The sequence below is a fragment of the Lineus longissimus genome, chromosome 13 (genome assembly GCF_910592395.1).
Source record: "Lineus longissimus chromosome 13, tnLinLong1.2, whole genome shotgun sequence".
NCBI classification, from domain to species: Eukaryota; Metazoa; Nemertea; class Pilidiophora; order Heteronemertea; family Lineidae; genus Lineus; species Lineus longissimus.
This window is the reverse complement of record NC_088320.1, coordinates 5,456,611-5,473,811: the sequence shown is the minus strand read 5'-3', so window position 1 is coordinate 5,473,811 and position 17,201 is coordinate 5,456,611. Positions and strand designations below refer to the sequence as shown.

The 17,201-nt window shown below is 40.2% G+C and overlaps 3 protein-coding genes across 4 annotated transcripts in view; 1 reads left to right on the top strand and 2 right to left on the bottom strand.

Moving 5' to 3' along the window:
- The window catches only part of LOC135497655 (uncharacterized), a 38,520-nt gene extending 35,920 nt beyond the window's left edge, over positions 1-2,600 (bottom strand). Inside the window, exon 1 of the mRNA XM_064787486.1 lies at positions 2,517-2,600. Coding sequence (XP_064643556.1) covers positions 2,517-2,552 — 36 coding nt within the window. The 5' untranslated portion in view covers positions 2,553-2,600. The remainder of the gene's footprint in view (positions 1-2,516) is intronic.
- A 1,962-nt stretch (positions 2,601-4,562) lies between these two features.
- Positions 4,563-8,098, bottom strand: LOC135497795 (dnaJ homolog subfamily C member 9-like). Its single transcript, XM_064787715.1, has 5 exons — positions 7,742-8,098; positions 6,974-7,126; positions 6,418-6,534; positions 5,877-6,088; positions 4,563-5,705 (listed from the first exon to the last, which is right to left on the bottom strand). The coding sequence occupies exons 1-5, from the start codon at positions 7,926-7,928 to the stop codon at positions 5,499-5,501; spliced, it is 876 nt and encodes a 291-aa protein (XP_064643785.1). The 5' UTR covers positions 7,929-8,098; the 3' UTR covers positions 4,563-5,498.
- On the top strand, positions 7,984-14,541 carry LOC135497794 (long-chain specific acyl-CoA dehydrogenase, mitochondrial-like). 2 transcript variants are annotated; one of them, XM_064787713.1, is made up of 9 exons: positions 7,984-8,080; positions 11,325-11,495; positions 11,640-11,786; positions 12,091-12,228; positions 12,564-12,728; positions 12,973-13,204; positions 13,415-13,630; positions 13,722-13,849; positions 14,169-14,541. In XM_064787713.1, exons 2-9 carry the CDS (start codon positions 11,386-11,388, stop codon positions 14,347-14,349), a joined length of 1,317 nt encoding a protein of 438 aa, XP_064643783.1. In that variant the 5' UTR covers positions 7,984-8,080; positions 11,325-11,385; the 3' UTR covers positions 14,350-14,541. The 2 variants fall into 2 exon arrangements, with proteins under 2 accessions (XP_064643783.1, XP_064643784.1); XM_064787714.1 differs by lacking the exon at positions 7,984-8,080 and having other exon boundaries at positions 8,558-11,495.
- The last annotated feature ends 2,660 nt before the right edge of the window (positions 14,542-17,201 follow it).

Sequence of the window (17,201 nt, the reverse complement as noted above, 5' to 3'; positions counted from 1 at the left end):
CTGGGACAGCCTAGTGGTTTTCTGGTGCCAACTGGCTGAGCTTGAAACCCAAACAGGCTGCTTAGTTTATAGGAGGAAGCCCTGGGTGCGGTCTCACGGACAGCAGTCACATTCTCAAAAGACTATGAAATGCATGCGTAAAGACTCCAAATCCTAAGTGCACAGTCTGCCCGAGACTGAAGGACTTGCTGCACAAAGCAACCTGTTGAATCACTTCCTACTACTAGTACGTAAACTATAGAGCTTCGTTATCAGTTCAAGTTAAGGTTGGGTGGTCAGAGATGTGTCAGATGATCTGCTATCTCATTCGAATGTGAGAACACAAGTTTGTAGTGCTTCCAATCCATAATGTGACATGACACCAAGGATGTGGACTACATGTAGATGTAGGTAGGAGGATCTAAAGGTTAAGGTAAAACCTTCCATTCCAACAGCACTGACTGTAACTGATTTCAACTCAATCAATGACAAGTCGACTTGGTCAAGTTTACATGGTTGTGACAAATGGGGACAATCACATCCAGGACATGATGAACTACAACTCGGAAGACACCTCCAAACTTCAAGAGTACTCACACGCAGTAACGCTTCGGCCATCAATGCTATGTTGTCCTCCATCTTGCACGTCCTGGATCACATCCAGCAATGCATTCTGCAGCAATCCGGAACACTCAAAAGATCAAGACACAATAGAAATTTGGACAATACCAATCCATACTGCTCCTGGAGAGGTCAGTGCTATTACAATGGGAGTGGGACTGGGGATAGAGCTGGAGAGTCAAATGCTGTCCAACTCCATCTAAGCGTACCTGAGACACTGATGTAGTCAGACCAGCAACTGCACAACATGACACAGGACAGCCTGCCAACTTTCTCTGACACCATTCTTTAAGCGCCCAGGTAAAAATAAGAAGTTTCACTGAGGCAATTGGAATGTCTTTGTGGTACGAAATGCCTTGCAATTATTTCATGGTAATTTGGAGCAGTATGGATGGTATTTTATATGCATGGCGTTGAGATGTGATACTTGGACAATAGCAGCAGCATGCCTTGGCTTTATTATCGTCACACTTGCCAGTGGGAGCTATATGGAACTGTAAAAGGTCAAGTTAGTTCAAGATGGAGTGGGGCTAGGCTTATGCCAGGTCAGCTCTGCTGTGGAGAGGAAATCACCACTTTCATTCATCGTATTTGAATTATCATCATAGCCAAGGACTTCAATAAAACACTGAATGTAAAATACCTCCATCCAGTTTGTCAGTCCTGATCGTTGAAGAAAAGGATATCAAATGTCTGCAAAGTGCTAGTGATTAATGGTTTCCATTCAGCATACAGGAATGTATTAGGACATGGAGGTTTACCTCCATGATTAGGATCACATGTTTCTTTATTTGTTGTAGAAACAGTCTCATCAAAGTCAAAATAAATTTTAGGTTCATGTACCATTGACTGTCGACAATAATGGCCTTGACATCACAATGACGTATTTAGCGTCTTACATTGTCATTGAGATATGATTGCAGACCTTTGGGGTTTCCACAAGATGTCTTTACATTCATTCGGATCCCATGACATTTCAATATATTCAACAAAAGAACATTGAGGCCCAGTGACCCACTGAAACTGACACATATCAACATAGACATAACAAACAACTGTTGTCATAATAATGATACACACGACCCCATATGCGTGCTATTTTTAGAACCAACAGCTGACGGAGGAAAACAAAACGCACATAATTTATGCTAAACTTCACCAAAACAATGCTCATACTACCAGATTTTATCGTCCAGTGTGTTCAAGTAACTAAAAGAACTTATTTTACATAAATCATACAGCTATTCAAGGAAAAATAGGAGAGTAATTCACCTAATTATCAAATTTATTTCAACCAGCTGTGTTGTGACGCAACAGGCAGGCGCGTGCATGAAATGTTTTCAATATGTTATGGTTGGTGGCTTCCATACGTCACCCAACTTTACAGCCATATTCACAGCAAACCGCTCATAAACATCCATCAAAGATGAATAGATTATTTGAACACATTGTAGTTCTTTGTAATAACCTAGGTTACAGAGTGAATATTTTATTAAGAGAGTTCAGAAAGTGAACTAAATGCGTCGTCATATTCACAAACGGGGCGCCATTTTTGCAAATGAAATGAAGTGGTGAAAAACGCTGACCAAACGCTTAACCATTGTTCGAAATCTGCTTCATACTCCTTAATAACAGGTCCAATCCAGCTAGAAATTGTGCAACACCTTGGTCAGAATAATAGCTAACTAATAAATTACCTTTTAGTTCGGGATATGCTTGAAATGTGGTCCACATTACAAAATAATCCAATGTTTACAGAATGTACACAACACAACGCAGATGCATGGGGCAAGCATGTGATCAAAATCAAACAGATGAAAACATTGGGAAACCAAGGAGAAAAGAAAGCTCGTTTACTGGAAATCAGGACACTACCAATAATCGGATTTCGACATATTAAATCAGGAAGAACTAACCTGTTGTTCACGGAGGCTGGTTGCAGCCGACATCATTCTGCTGAGCTGTAAATCGCCACTATTTTGGCCCTCATGTTGAAACGAGAGCGCCATTTAAAGAGAACATTTTGCTTATGCAAATGAGCAGCTGTTCCAATATCACCCCTCCGCTGAGAAGAACGGTCAAGGAAGAAGGAGGTGTACCGAATGACCTCTCTCAGTTACGTCAGGGCATTGTCAGAAGAAAAAATACAAAGTTGTATTAAAAGATATCTGATATGATAGATACATCCTTCACGATTCGGAGGCATTTAGTCCTAGGTTATGAAAATGACTATTGAGCAGAGCATGCTTAGAAACACATCCGAGGAAATCAGCAGGGCCGGCAAAGGATGCGGTAGCCTCGTGTTTCATCAGTGGCTAGCCTATATTGATATAGCATCCATCAAATAATTTAATTCGCAAGTAGGCCTAAGGTGGCTACTATTTGCCGAAAGTCATTTCTGCAGGTAACAGTATAGAGCGACGGTAAAATACCGTTTACCATAGTGAATTGTGGATTTACCATCATAAAATTGAGACACATTTTTCGTAAGGGATATCATATGAGTGAGATTTGGGAATTAGGCCTATTCACGTAGTTGGGGACCGGTGGGATTCGAACCAGCGCAAAAAGACCCAAGCAGCGTCGCACACCGCCCCCACACCCCCGTGCTGAATATGTACCAGCTACCCATCTCTCTCTATTCCAGATGTACTTCGGTAGCTCAGTGGTCTGAGGCCGCGGCGCTGACCCCATTGGTTTTTCTTTTTGCGCTGGTTCGAATCCCACCGGTCTCCCGCAACGTGAAATTGAGCAGTTTCAACGTGTCAATACACGATTCTGATAAGACGGCCGAAGGATTTTGTTTTTGATTCCAAATCCTAGGGTCCTCTTTATTCTACATAGCCTTTGAAGTGTGAACACCCAGGTCCCTGTGGCAATTTAGTTATAAGCAATAGCGCAAGACCTACTCCATGGGGTGTTTAGGTACTAAGCTATCTTTAAAAGCCATGATAGTAGTGTAGCCTACCTTTGATAAAAACAAGATGTCTACTTTCAGACAGGCCAGGTGTCAACATTGTCTCTGTGGTAGCAATTAAGGCTGTGAACTGTCTTCTCTGTGGTCACGTCGATGTGTCTCAACCTCAGGTAGGCCAGGTCACAATGATAGTCAGGCTATAACAAAATAATGTCGGGAAGGTGGGAGACAGAGTTGCCAATAAGCAGAAGAATCTTTCAAGCACACAAGACTCAATCTGAAGATCGAAGACATACATTATAACTATCTTCTTGGTAGTACGGTCGAGCTGTTGTGTCAGATCTACATTGCACGATTCTAGGATGAGTCGGAGAATTCGATCGACCATGTTCTTATTGTTGACTGGTTCAATATATCAGATCCTACTTGCTGACTTTGAGCTGGTAATCTGTGGGTCAGTCTCCGGTCATGTAATGATGAAGCAAAATACAATTTGTAGTGTCTCCTCCAGGGTTGTGACGGTCTTCGGAGATTGTGTGACTAAGACATAAGTTGGTCAATTAGACACATACAAATCTCCTCGATTTTCATAATCGAGGTCTGGTTGTGACAGCATCTGCAATTTAATCAGGTCTGGTTCTGCCGCGCCAGCATCTCCTGTCTATCAGGTCCGGTTGTGACAGCATGTTATGGTATGGTTGTTGCAGGAGCTGCTGTTTCTTCAGGTCTGGTGTTCTGATTTCATGCAATCCCTTTATGAAAATTATCAGATATTCACCATGTTAAAAATGAGACACATTTTTCCTAAGGGTGGAGACAAGGTCCAACCTGTAGAAACATGGTACACTACGTTGGGAGAGTACACATCTAGATAAGACAGATCAGTACGCATAGTGAAGGGACATGGCACATCCAGCAAAGACTTGGTACACTCTCGGGCAACATGGCGAGTTATGAATGGGAGGGCACATCCAGAAGAGATATGGTGCACTACTGTCTCGTCTCATTGCCCGAAAGTCATTTCTGCAGGTAACAGTCTAGAGCGACGGTAAAATACACAGGCCCCTTGCGGTGGAAAACAGAAATATTCTCGTTTTTCTCACTTTCGCTCCGATGTCTTGAACTGGGTGACAAGTTCATGTACGAGTGTGGCCCAGAATTTTTTTACCTCACACAATGGATACACAATAGAATTCTATTGTGCAAGGGAAAACCTTTCTGGGCCACCATGGAGTTTCGTGACTTTCCTCATCAGCCTCAGGTAGACCAATGATTTTGACAAGACCCCAGCTGGCACCATCTGAGCTAAAAAAAGTGGAACTACCGAATTTAAAGAAGGAATCTGTTGAACCAATTCCAGGATCAGGAATCTCTGAATGAGAGACAACTAAAATTCTTTAGACAAAGGCAAAATCTGCTCAACTTCGGCTTGATAAGGAAGTTTTCAAATCATTTAAGATAATAAGAGATTTATTAAATACATATTTAAGAGCACAAAATATTTCACAATCATACAAAATAAAGATAGGACATGGAATTCTTTCCGAGCATATACAGACAAATCCAAAGTACAGTGGAACCTCCCTTAGCGGACACCTCACTATTAAGGACAACCTCTCTATTAGGGACACTAGTTTTGGTCAAAAATCGGTTGTTTCCCTCCAGTTTGACCTCTCCAATCAGGACACCGCTCCCTGAGGGAAAGAGCACTTGTAAGTCCTGAGGATGTCCTTTATAGAGAGGTAACGTTCTACTGTATTAGTTCATGTCATGACAACTTTATGCTTTATCAAACAACTCAACTGAGCATCTCCATTCAACAAACCCCGAACCTTTGCATTAGCAGGCCAGGTAATTTGATTCATGCAGTTTATCGAGCTAAACGAAGTTTATTGAAATCAACAGACGGCCATCTTATGTTTTTATAATATAAAATTGAACTCTGTTCTTTGAAATAGCAAATCGAAGACGGAGTTGTCTATCATTTCTTCTCCTTCTTCTTGCTACCACCTGCTTTCGCTTCGGGTTTTGAGTATTTTTTCTCCAACATTGAAAAGAAATTGTCAGATTGTTGTTCCCGCGATGCTTGATTTTTTTTAATCATCGCCATGAGAGACACGTCACCATCACTGGAGACGAGGCCGATATCTTTCGCGTGTTGCTCAGCTTCTGCAGCCTCTGTGTTAGCCTAAAATAAAAAGAACCAGAAGTGACTTTACCAATGCGTGCACATTTTGACCGTGTTACTTGTAAATGTAATGCATTAAAGATTTAGTTGACGAACTGACTCTCCAAGGTGCAAGTTGGCTACGGGATATGAAATAAGTACCGGTAGGCTGTTTTGAGCAAAATTCAATACCCTTCTTTTCCTAGCCTTTTGAGTTTTCTTTTTCTCGTTTGAAAAAGCTTCAAACTCGGGTAATTCTTTCTTCTTGATCAGCTTTGTAAGGATCTTTCGAAATCTCGGCTCGTCGTCTATCGTTGAACACATGATATTGTCTAGGATTTCATCCATGTTGCCTTCGAAGTCCATGTATGCAGATTTCAGATCGTCCAGTTCTTCATCGGAACCTTCAACAGATAAGGTCATTCTGAAGAAAGGAATCAAATACGCTTTTCCTGAAGAACCCCACAAATTAGTGCCACCTGCGAATTAACTCTATGCAACGATAATAGCTTGTTTGCAGTGAGACCTCCAAGTCAATATCAAACCGAGCTATAACCGGCCGTTTAGGCTCATTTTCTGTGCGACATAGGCCTACCCCTGGTTTTGCTGCGATAGGTCACATTTGTAAACAAGACAATTCTGGTAATTTAGTATTCGAATTTAAAGAGTGTGGTGAACTCCTATTATAATCATAGACAGATTAAAGCCAGCAGAAAGCGAGGTACTATTTTACCTTGATATTCCTTTGTAAATTCTTCAATCTCTTGCGGACTGATCTTGTGATACACCAGTCTCCAATAATCATACCAATCTCGATCTGGTGGGATGTCGTTCTCTTCATCAATTTCACCTGAAATAAAACACATTGTCGTGGATGCAAATTAATCTAACAGTTAGAAGAAAAAAATTCAACCCAAAGTTTCATCTGTTGAAAACTTGTCCTTTTTTCTGGAATCGTGTATTTTCAATAACTTAGGGCCATAAAGTTAAGCAGGCCATAATCATAATCACAAAATTTCCATTAACTGTCATGAATATTTCTCCTTCTTTTTCTGGGAATTTTGAGATTAAAGCACAGAATAGTCTGTTTCAGGTTAAGAAAGCTGGCTGTCCGAGAGAGTTGATGGCCAAGAGGTTTCACAGTCAGGGTGTATAGCTGGAGGGGGGAGGGGGGAGGCTTTCATACTAGTTTCAGAGTGTCAAAAAGGACAATTTGTTGACATGCATGGCCAAAACGCTAGCTCAAGCCGGCATGACAAAAAGTGCTGGCTAAGACTTTCTTTTCTTACCTGTCTCATCATACACTTTCCTCTTTTCTTCATCTGATAATATACAGTAGATTTTGCCAATAGTTTGGAACTTCTCTGTAGCCTCATCCTTATCCTCGATACTGACACGATCAGGGTGACATCTCAGTGACAATTTATGGTATGACTTCTTCACTGAGAATGAAAAAACCCACATCTACAACTATGTAGGCCTCAAATTTCTGGCCCTCCCAATCCAAACCATTAGAATTAGAACCAAAAATTAACAGGGGATCAGATGAGGCTAAAACTAAAAGGCTTGGTCTGCTATATACCGTAGTCTCGATGCCAGGGCAAGTAAAAATATCACGGAAACTTGACACAGGGTCAGGGGAATTGACTTGGCCATGTGTGGCTGATGTGTATTCCCCTAGAACATTACAATTAGAAAGGGTCAAAATGGCTTATGCCATGGCTTTGTCTGAAGTTGGCTTACATTTCATGATTTAGGCCTTTTGACATGTTCTGAGTGCCGGCCGATGGTACAGTTAGCGCATTGCCGCATAACTAACCGACCAATCAGCTAATCATATCATAACACAGAGAGCTAGCAAATGACGTAAATAATGCATAATCAGATGCGCAACATCATTTGCTGGCTCACTTAGCTGATTGCATTCCGGGACCGAAGTTGAAGTTCTTTTAGTGTATAATTATCAATATGTAGTAAACAAAGAGTAATCAACTTCGACCAGCATAAGGAATAATTCAATAAAGAAAACAAAAATATTGACAAAGCAATCGTTTCACCTTGACTAGCAGAAGCAGTTTTGGGGATCGAAAACACTTCATAGAAGTTCTTGGAATCAAATAGCTTGTCACACGTCTCGAATAAACTCGGCATTTTGTCTGAATTATAAATAATAGGCAAAAATTTATTGCAACATCGTTCTACACAAATTATTTTGCAAATGGCGCTACTTTTTACGTTGGTCATATGACTGTCACATGACTCTCACATGAGGGTCATGTGACAGTCACATGACGCTCATGTGATAGTCACATGATCCATCGACTTCGTTGGGACCCATTTTTCAGGACGTTTTAGAGCCTAAAATATCTTTAAAAACCATTTTAAATATCATTTTGGTAATGATTGAAAACATGGACTACACATGTTCAAGCAAATTTTAAGCTCAAAAGTTGTCCCGAATTATTGATTGCCAGCAGTACAGCTGGGTGTAATTTTTTTTAAATTCAAGTCCAATAGAGCTACGTAATATATTAATAGGCCTAATTAAATTGGTTTTTCAGGTTATGTCACCATCATCATCATATTGCTATTTGTAGGGCCTACATGTTTGCACATGCCCAAACATGCTGTGCATAAGTGATCCTTGACTTAGAAAAAGAATAGTTGAACACTTTCATAACACTCATGACTCAAAATCGGTCATACTAATTCCCGACCTACCCCGACTTGCGGAAAATGCTGCCAAAATATAGTGTTTTTATTATCAGAATATTTATATTTGTACTGTTTACATCATATACAGCACGTCTGTTAATTTCAAGACTTTTGAGCGATGCTAAGTTGAGCAAATCAACTCCAATAATTACATCTATTAACCGACCGCAATTTTCTGCAAGTCGGCCATCTTTGTTAGTTGTGGTTGTCGCTTCTTGTAAACTGTACATGATTATGCTCGTGACCGGCCTTGTCTGAACCCAGCATTAATGGCGGGAAAATAGCACGTGGCTGGCTTTGGCGCTAGGTGTAATGGAATTTTTAAACTATTTTTAAACTTTTCGTTTACTTTCAGCTGATGGCAGTGTCAATGAAAATCAGCTGAGATATTATCATCAGATTTTGAACAAGATTCTTTCCCATGTGAATTCATACCCAACGTCGTCATGACACCTTCGCTCCCTTACTCACGAAAGTGATGAGATCCCGGATGAGATGTCGAAGTGGTCAGCAATTAGTGTCATGACACGGCTCCCTCCCTTCTACTCACTAAAGTGATGAGATGATGAAATGGTCAGCAATTAGTGTCATGACACCTCTAAACAGTATAGGCCTAGATATAAATATTCTGATGATAAAAACACTATATTTTGGCAGCATTTTCCGCAAGTCCGTAAAGGTCGGGTAAAGTCGGGGTTTAGGTCGGGAATAAGAACGACCCCTCTTCTTCTTCTTCAGCGTTCAACCTGCCTAAGTACTATAACCTCAGTCCTGTGGCGGAGATGAAGCGGCTTGTCGCCTGAAGGTCCGGCTGTGTTCCCCACAGCTTTTCTTCGACCTTCGTGTCCTTAGGCCAGAATCTATTTCGTGAATCCTGGTACAGGGGACAGTCCTGTAGGATGTGCGTTGGTGTTTGCACTGCTGTCTGGCATTGGCATTCTGCTGTGTCTCTTACTCCTATACGTTTAAGATGCCCACGCAGGCCACAGTGGCCTGTTCTTAGACGGTAGATGGTAGTAGCGTCTTTTCGGTCAAGTAGCCACAGCTGATCTGATTGGGGGTGTTGGTTTCCCTGGCTTTTCTTCCAGTCATTTCTGCATTTCTGCTTCAGGAGTGTTGTTATTTCTCTGTATGACTGCTTCCCATTTGGCTGGATCTGTAGGCTTCCTTCTTTTGCTAGTTGGTAGAACGACCCCTCAAAATCGGTCACTCAGTCCGTCACTGAGTCAGTGTCACTGAATGACTGATGAATATCGAATGTCCGGTTTCGGCGGGCAAGAGATCCCTGTAACAGACGGTTAAAATTTCTACGATAAACGGTTAATTAAAAGTTTACCCATTTTATTATAATTTATCAAAGTCTTGAGGATTCATCAAAACTTGAATTTATTGACAATCATCACAGGCATGTTACATATGATTTCTCTTCTGTGGATGATCGATATAATTATTACAAGCCGTCGCACACTCGCTCACTTTATTTTCGGCAGCACCTGCTGAGATCTTTTATGTAAGGACCGTGTACAAAACTATAGGAAGCATTAGAATCATAGTTTACATTTTGACTAAAATAAGGTTATGTGATGTAAACCTTAAACGAATAGTAATTTTGCAATCTGTTTATTTAATCAGAAGCTTCATTTCTACCCTTTGTGAAATACGTGAAGGTACGATTCGGGAACTCGGCACCGAGGTCAGACATTTAAATTGATGAGTGAGATCTTCTCTTTTGTGTGAGAGTTGAGTTTAGACTGTATTTTATTCGGTAAATTAGTTTCATTGATTCTGACTTCGCTGAGGACCCAAGTTGTCCTTTCACGGGGTTAGATGATGAAGAAGATAATTTATTCATTAACAAGAAAACACCTAGTCTTAATTAGAAATAAGTAATTAGTTGAGGTGATTTAAGTTGAGTTCGGTCAAATTTTCTAAACCTAGTTTTTCCACATGTTCGCAGCTGTTGCGCTCATCTCGGTTCGTTGTCGCTATTTAGGAATCGCCGGGACAATAGGGCTGGGTCACAGATACTCGTTTTTATAAGGGCCAAAATGTTCTTTCGTGGCTTGGTCATGACGATTCCTAAATTGACTTGGCAGTTCCTGATTGGTCATTTATGACGTGTCGGGGTCTTCCTGTTCAACGACGCATGCGCAACAGTTGATGCTAAAAAAGAAGGGGTGCGCCCTGACCCGGGACACTCGCTTGCGGGCTGCAGTTTCAAAACGATAAATTTACGTTCCATGCATCTCGCATAGATCGGTTCTCAAATCACACTTAAATCAAATCCTCATAAACATCCGTTTAAAAGTAAGTCCACATTTTGAAACGTACACGGCTCATTATTCTAAAGTTGTACCAACGTAAACTTTCTCACAAAAATACTCATATAATTCCCCAGATATTGACTTCTCGATTTCTTCGATTTCGATTTCGATTCTACCTGGACCTGGCCCTGCGTGACCTTCCATCGGCACACTGCAGGTCAAGATCTATGACCTCCTTCGGGAAGGCTCCCTCATCACCGAAGGTTGGTATCGGTGGATGATTCGAATCGAACGAATTCTTATATAATATTCGGATCATGACCGATACCGGCGTAAGGTGACATCCCTATGGCATGTACTGCTACACACAAAGTTTGTTTTGGCTTTCTACATCTCAGTTCATGGCTTTTATCTGTTTTTAACGATTTGATATTTGAGTTGATTAAGCATGCACTATGCAGGTGTAACTCTTAGTCTTGACTCTTATGCTGGCAAATCTGCCATTAGCGTTGTCTTCAGGTTGCTGGCAGATTGCTGTAATTATAAGTCGCACATCATTTTGGGAGACTTCCTCTAACTGGTACGAAGTTGATTGTCATCTGGGTGACACCTCGCTCTGAATAGACAGAGTCCTTCACCACAATATATATTTTTATTACAGATTGTTATCATAGCGTTATACTTAAGAGTGCCATTTTGTGATTTAAAACCATCGAAAAGTCATGGCTTGCCAAAAAGCTTCAAGTTCAATGTTGAGATTGAATCAAGTGACCAGAAAATTACAGAGAGAATATCCCAAGGTTCTAGTAACAAGACGACATTTTAGTGATAGGTAAGGATAATGGCCACCATTAATTATTGAGGGTGGAGCAGGACAGGGCAGAGTTAGTCCTCTTTTCTATAATTTCAATTAGGGCCGTTGTTCACCAATTGAAGATATCCTAGGTATTGCATTTTGTGTCATATTTTCTTTCAGTTCTGATGCTTCAAAGAGGCCAGAAGTTTCACAATCTCAGAAATTGTTCGACATTGGAACGAGAGGAATCTTTGGTGAGGAACATGATATTTTCCGGCAGACAGCTAGGAAGTTCTATGTTGAGGAAGTTCTCCCGCATCATACAAGGTAAGTTGGGAAGGAAAGATTTGTCGATTTGATATTCATATCCTGGAGAATTCTGAACTGTCTTATTCTCTGATAAAATCTGGGGTTTTATGTATTACTGGTTGTTTGAATGACTCTGGATAGGACGCACTGCCCTATATTTTATTATGAAACTACCTTGAATATCACCATGATGATTGGTGTGTACGTAGACCTGGGTAGTCGAACCCAGATAGCGCTGTTATCTCAATTTCACTTGCAGATTGGTCACTTTGTGAAATCATCAACTTCACTAGATAAACTTATTTCTGTGGTATTGTGCCAGGTGGGAGAAGCAAGGCAAGGTGGATCGGTCCTTATGGGAGAAAGCAGGCGAAACAGGTTTATTAGGAGCGTTCATCCCAGAGGAGCATGGGGGTCTGGGAGCAGATTTACTCTCTGCAGCAATCTGTTGGGAAGAGCAGTAAGTATTAATGAAACGTTTGAATAAGGGGAGAGCTTTTTGAAATTAGGGTGGGGGGGGGGGTAAAGAACAAAAGGTTTTCTTAGCATCTGCCCAAACACAATGTGGAATCATAACCACAAATGAAAGGATAAGTATTCAGATATGATCTCAGATAATGCCTTTTCAAAACGATCGTCGATTAAAAATTGTTAGTGTTGAAAGGATAAGGTTCTACCGAGTACAGCCAGTCGGCAACATTAAAGAGTTATCTGAGCAAACAGTTTCATTTGAAAATTCTTCGTGAATTCAGGGGTTCATCGACCATGTCTCACAGATGTTTTTATTCATTCTAGGATGTATGCCAACTGCACCGGACCTGGATTTTCCCTCCATTCTGACATCGTTATGCCGTATATATCCAAATATGGTACGCCTGAACAGAGGGAGAAGTTCCTTCCCGATATGACGGCTGGGAAGAAGATTGGAGCAATAGCTATGAGTGAGCCAGGAGCAGGAAGGCATGATATATTATATCTTCAGCATTCATTCTGCACTACAGAGATAATTTGTTCTCCAGGATGAGATGATTTTTTGGGTGTCAGTTGGGGTTATTGCCACAGTGACCGATCCCTATGGCCTATTGGTTAAGGCGTCCACCTCGTGAACAGGAGGTCGAAATTCAAGGAGGCCCGCTAGCCATCAACATGCCACCTCGTTCTCGTATCGAAATCTGAACCTCTCTATTGTGTATTTTTTATCCAGCGATCTTCAGGGTGTCAGAACCAATGCCAGGAAAGATGGCGATGACTGGATTCTCAACGGCAGCAAAGTATTCATCACCAATGGCAACCTGTGTGATGTTGTTATTGTTGTCACGGTAACCAACCCACAGGCCAAGGCTGCTGCTCATGGCATCAGTTTGTTTTTAGTTGAGGAAGGAATGAAGGGGTTCAACAAGGGGAAAATTTTGGACAAGATTGGACTCAAGGCTCAGGTGTGATTTCTTTCGCAAAACTTTGTCACTGTGAGTTGCAAAAATTAGTCGTACTATTATAAGGAGACTGTAATTTGTAACAAAAATCTTTTCTTAAAAAAAATTTTTTTTTTAGTTTGAAGAGAGTAAGATGGTATCCTGGGATCAGAAATCTGAAATACTTTTACATTCAGTATTTGCTATATTTCGGAGATATATTTACACTTCTAGGACACGTCAGAACTTTTCTTTGAAGACGTCCGCCTGCCATCGTCGGCTCTCCTTGGGGGAGAAAACAAGGGTTTCTATTACCTCATGAAAGAGCTCCCTCAGGAACGCTTGATCGTTGCTGATATGGCCATCGCGTCAAGCGAATGGATGTTTGAAGAGACGAGAGATTATGTGAGACAGAGGAAGGCTTTTGGAAAGACTTTATCTAAGCTTCAGGTCAGTATATCGAAGTGTTTATAAAGACAAGTCTTGGTTTAGATGATTTCTAGTTGCTGGCGTTGTTTTATAATCATATACTTTCTTGCAGACAATTCAGCATGAGCTTGCCGAAATCAAGACCGAAGTTTGCGTTGGGAGAGCATTCCTCGACCAATGCCTTGCTCTTCATGCTGAGGAGAGGTTGGATTCGTCAACGGCTTCTATGGCTAAATACTGGTAAGCTTGTCAAGTTGCATTTACCATTCATCATTGTTCAAAAGTGCTTGCTCAAAGTTGCACCACCACTCAAAAAAATAGTCACACATTGAAGAGTACATGTAGTTTGAAGAGGAATGTGCTGCCCAGAGAACCCCACCCTCGGGGCTGCTTGTTCTGGATCTAGACAGTCGAATCGAATTGAGACAAAAAAAGTCTACTCGTTCCCTTTTCAGATCAAAATCTGAACCTATTATTTTAAGTTGAAGTGGTTATGGTCCTTGACAAGGGAAATTTTCTCCTCCAAAACTAAATATTATGACATGTTTTCTTATTGTAGGGCATCTGATCTTCAAAACAAGGTGGCCACAAGATGTCTCCAGTTGTTCGGTGGCTGGGGCTACATGTGGGAGTACCCTATTGCCAAGGCATTCGTCGACGCTCGCGTTCAGCCAATCTATGGTGGAAGCAACGAAATTATGAAGGAGCTGATTGCAAGACCGATAGTTACGGACAATTAGAAAAACATGGCTATAGAGCACGGTACATGTAAAAAATGTATCTGTAGTTTCTCTTTGTGGCTTGGTGCTTTGCACACGGGTGTATATAATGAAACTTAAGTATTGCATGTTTAAAGAAACTTTTTGCGACAATGTTTTTTGATGGTTCATATTATAATTATTTGACAATAAAATCCATTCAGATTTAAAATACTTGTTGTTTTTCTTAATTCCTTGCCTCGACTAGAATTGATTGAGATAGCTAAGATAGAGAGAATTATTCAGAATGATGATGGTTGGATGATAAGAAGAGCTTAACTGAGCGTTGAATTGTTAGATTCAACGGCAGCATAAGAATTTATGTTTACTGTATTTTAGGAGCACAAGCTGAAGCAAGAACAGCGATAATTGGTAGTTTTGGAAGTGAATTGGACGCGCAGAAGCAATTCTTAAAACTCTTACAAGATTGTATTGATCAACACGTGGATATCCCAACTTCAATTGCTAGGTACCAGAAAGCACTGTCTGACACTCGTACAAGATTAGACTATGTAATAGCTCTGGGATTGTACATCATTGGATCTGATCTGATCCTTAAATGGAATCAATGATAAATCAGACATCAGCTGTAATTGTACAAAAAAAGAAACAGATTGGTGTAATCAGTCAAAACCCAATCGGACACAGCCCTGAGAGCACAGCTCGAATCGGAGCTAGTTACCAACAGAACACTGGTAGTAACCAACAAAGTTCGACTAATTATCAACAGAACTGCACTAACAAGTAGATGAATAGTTCACTAAATGTAGTTACTCCTTGTCAAGGTCTAGTCAATCCTAGTCGAGGAATAGTCAATTCTAGTTGTCAACGAGGCTCAACTAATAATCAACAAAATTTGAACTATTTGACTGAGTGGCCAAACAAGACCTCGATGTTCTGGTGGCAACAGGGAAAAGAAAGGATTTCCTGAATAAAAAGCTTACATTCAATGACTTAGATAACATGACAGAGAAGGAAATCTTTTAACACCATAGAATCTACCAGACAAAGATGGCTGCCAGACTTAATGATTCTTTGGGTAAGACAGTCCGAAAAATGGATACCAATAGATGATGAAGAAGCACTGTACTTCGATTTAGATTACATCATTACCAATGAACTTGACAAATGGCTCGGGTGGATAAGTCTGAGAATGGGGGCACCAAATGCCCTCGCCTCATCTTCACTCATTACTTTAGGGCATTGTCAGGATGAACATAGTCAGGATGGATGAAATCAGGATGGAAAAGAAAATTCAAATAAGATAAATGGAGAATCAGGAGACTCCTGTGACACATGTGACAACCAACGTAAAGCCTAAGAAGACCAGATCAGAGAAACAATTAGCATGGTCAAGAGAACTGGGTAAACGATCTCAGGAATTTAAACGGTTAAAAAAGGACAAGACCACATTCAAAGTAAATGAACCACAGACCGAACAAGAACCAGAACAAGAAGCACCTTCAGAGCCTGAAATGAATGAACACTCAAATCAGATGAAAAAGTCAGAAATGACAAAGTCAGGTTCAACACCATATGTTTTTTTAGCTATGTTAGCTATTGGTAGTGTAACTATCATTTACTACTACCCAATGTTTAAGAAAGTTAAATCAGTAGTTAAACCTGTGATGCCAGTAAAGTCTGAGAATCGAGCAGACATCGTTTTTAAATCAAAGAATAAAGACAAAAACAGCTAGACTTAGTTTAATGGAGTAATTTCCACTTAATAAAACATATTAATTTTAGTTTCGAGAGAAAAATGTGAGGTAATTGTTGTTCCTCTGAAATTAACTAGTTTACCATCTTCATCATTGATTTCTTGAGATAACTGGTACATTTGTTGACAACTTTATTACAATTAAGCTCGTATCGCTGGTTCTTTATGTGGTCAACGAAGTAAGTTCAACGATAAGGTAATTATTGTTGTCACAGTTTAGTTTAACATGGTTTATTCTTGCATGATTAATAGCGTCTTGCCTCGCCTCACAAATTACACTTAAACTGTAATGTCATTTCAAATCACCTGTCCACCACGAATTCAAGGTATATCGATTTCAAAGTAATAGATTTTATGTTTCATCAGTGATTTCTTGAGATAATTGGTACATTTGTTGACAACTTTATTACAATTAAGCTCGTATCTCTGGTTCTTTATCTAGTCGCCATCTTCCACTGGTACAATGCAAAAGATGTCAGAAGGTTTATTGTTGTAGAGTGTCTTACTTTGGTCAACCAAATTTGATCTTAAATTAAGTTGTGTTCTGTAAATTGGAAGTGGTTTTGTAGAGTAGTACATTTTTATTTTCCTTTCTGAGTGAATGCTGTCTGTTTAAAATCAAACCACTTATTCACCACTGCGAGTAGGTGTTTTCTAATCTCATCTATGAAACAGTTCATCTTGAAGCCGTATGGGGCTGGTTCCACAGTGGTTTTTTCATCTTTTGTATCCAAGATAGCTCGTGAACCATTTTTAGGTAATTTAAACTAACTGAATTTTCTTCTGAACGGTTTCTCTTTTTCATTCTTTCATAACAAACCGTTGGACCTGTTCTGAGGTAAATTATGAAATTGGGCTTATCACACATATTTTTGTAGTGTTTGAAATATGTGTCTTTTAGATGATCATATTGTTTACAAGTTAAATTCCCATTATCCCAACACAAACACACATGAAAAGATATGATGTGTTGAGAAAATACTCCTCTCCATAATAATTGTTTTCTCGTTAACAGAGCACCATCTATCAATGAATGTTTCAATCGCCATCAATTGAAATTCTTCAGAATATCTTTTCGGGTTATTGTACAGTAGTTCAACTAAAATTCTCATGATTC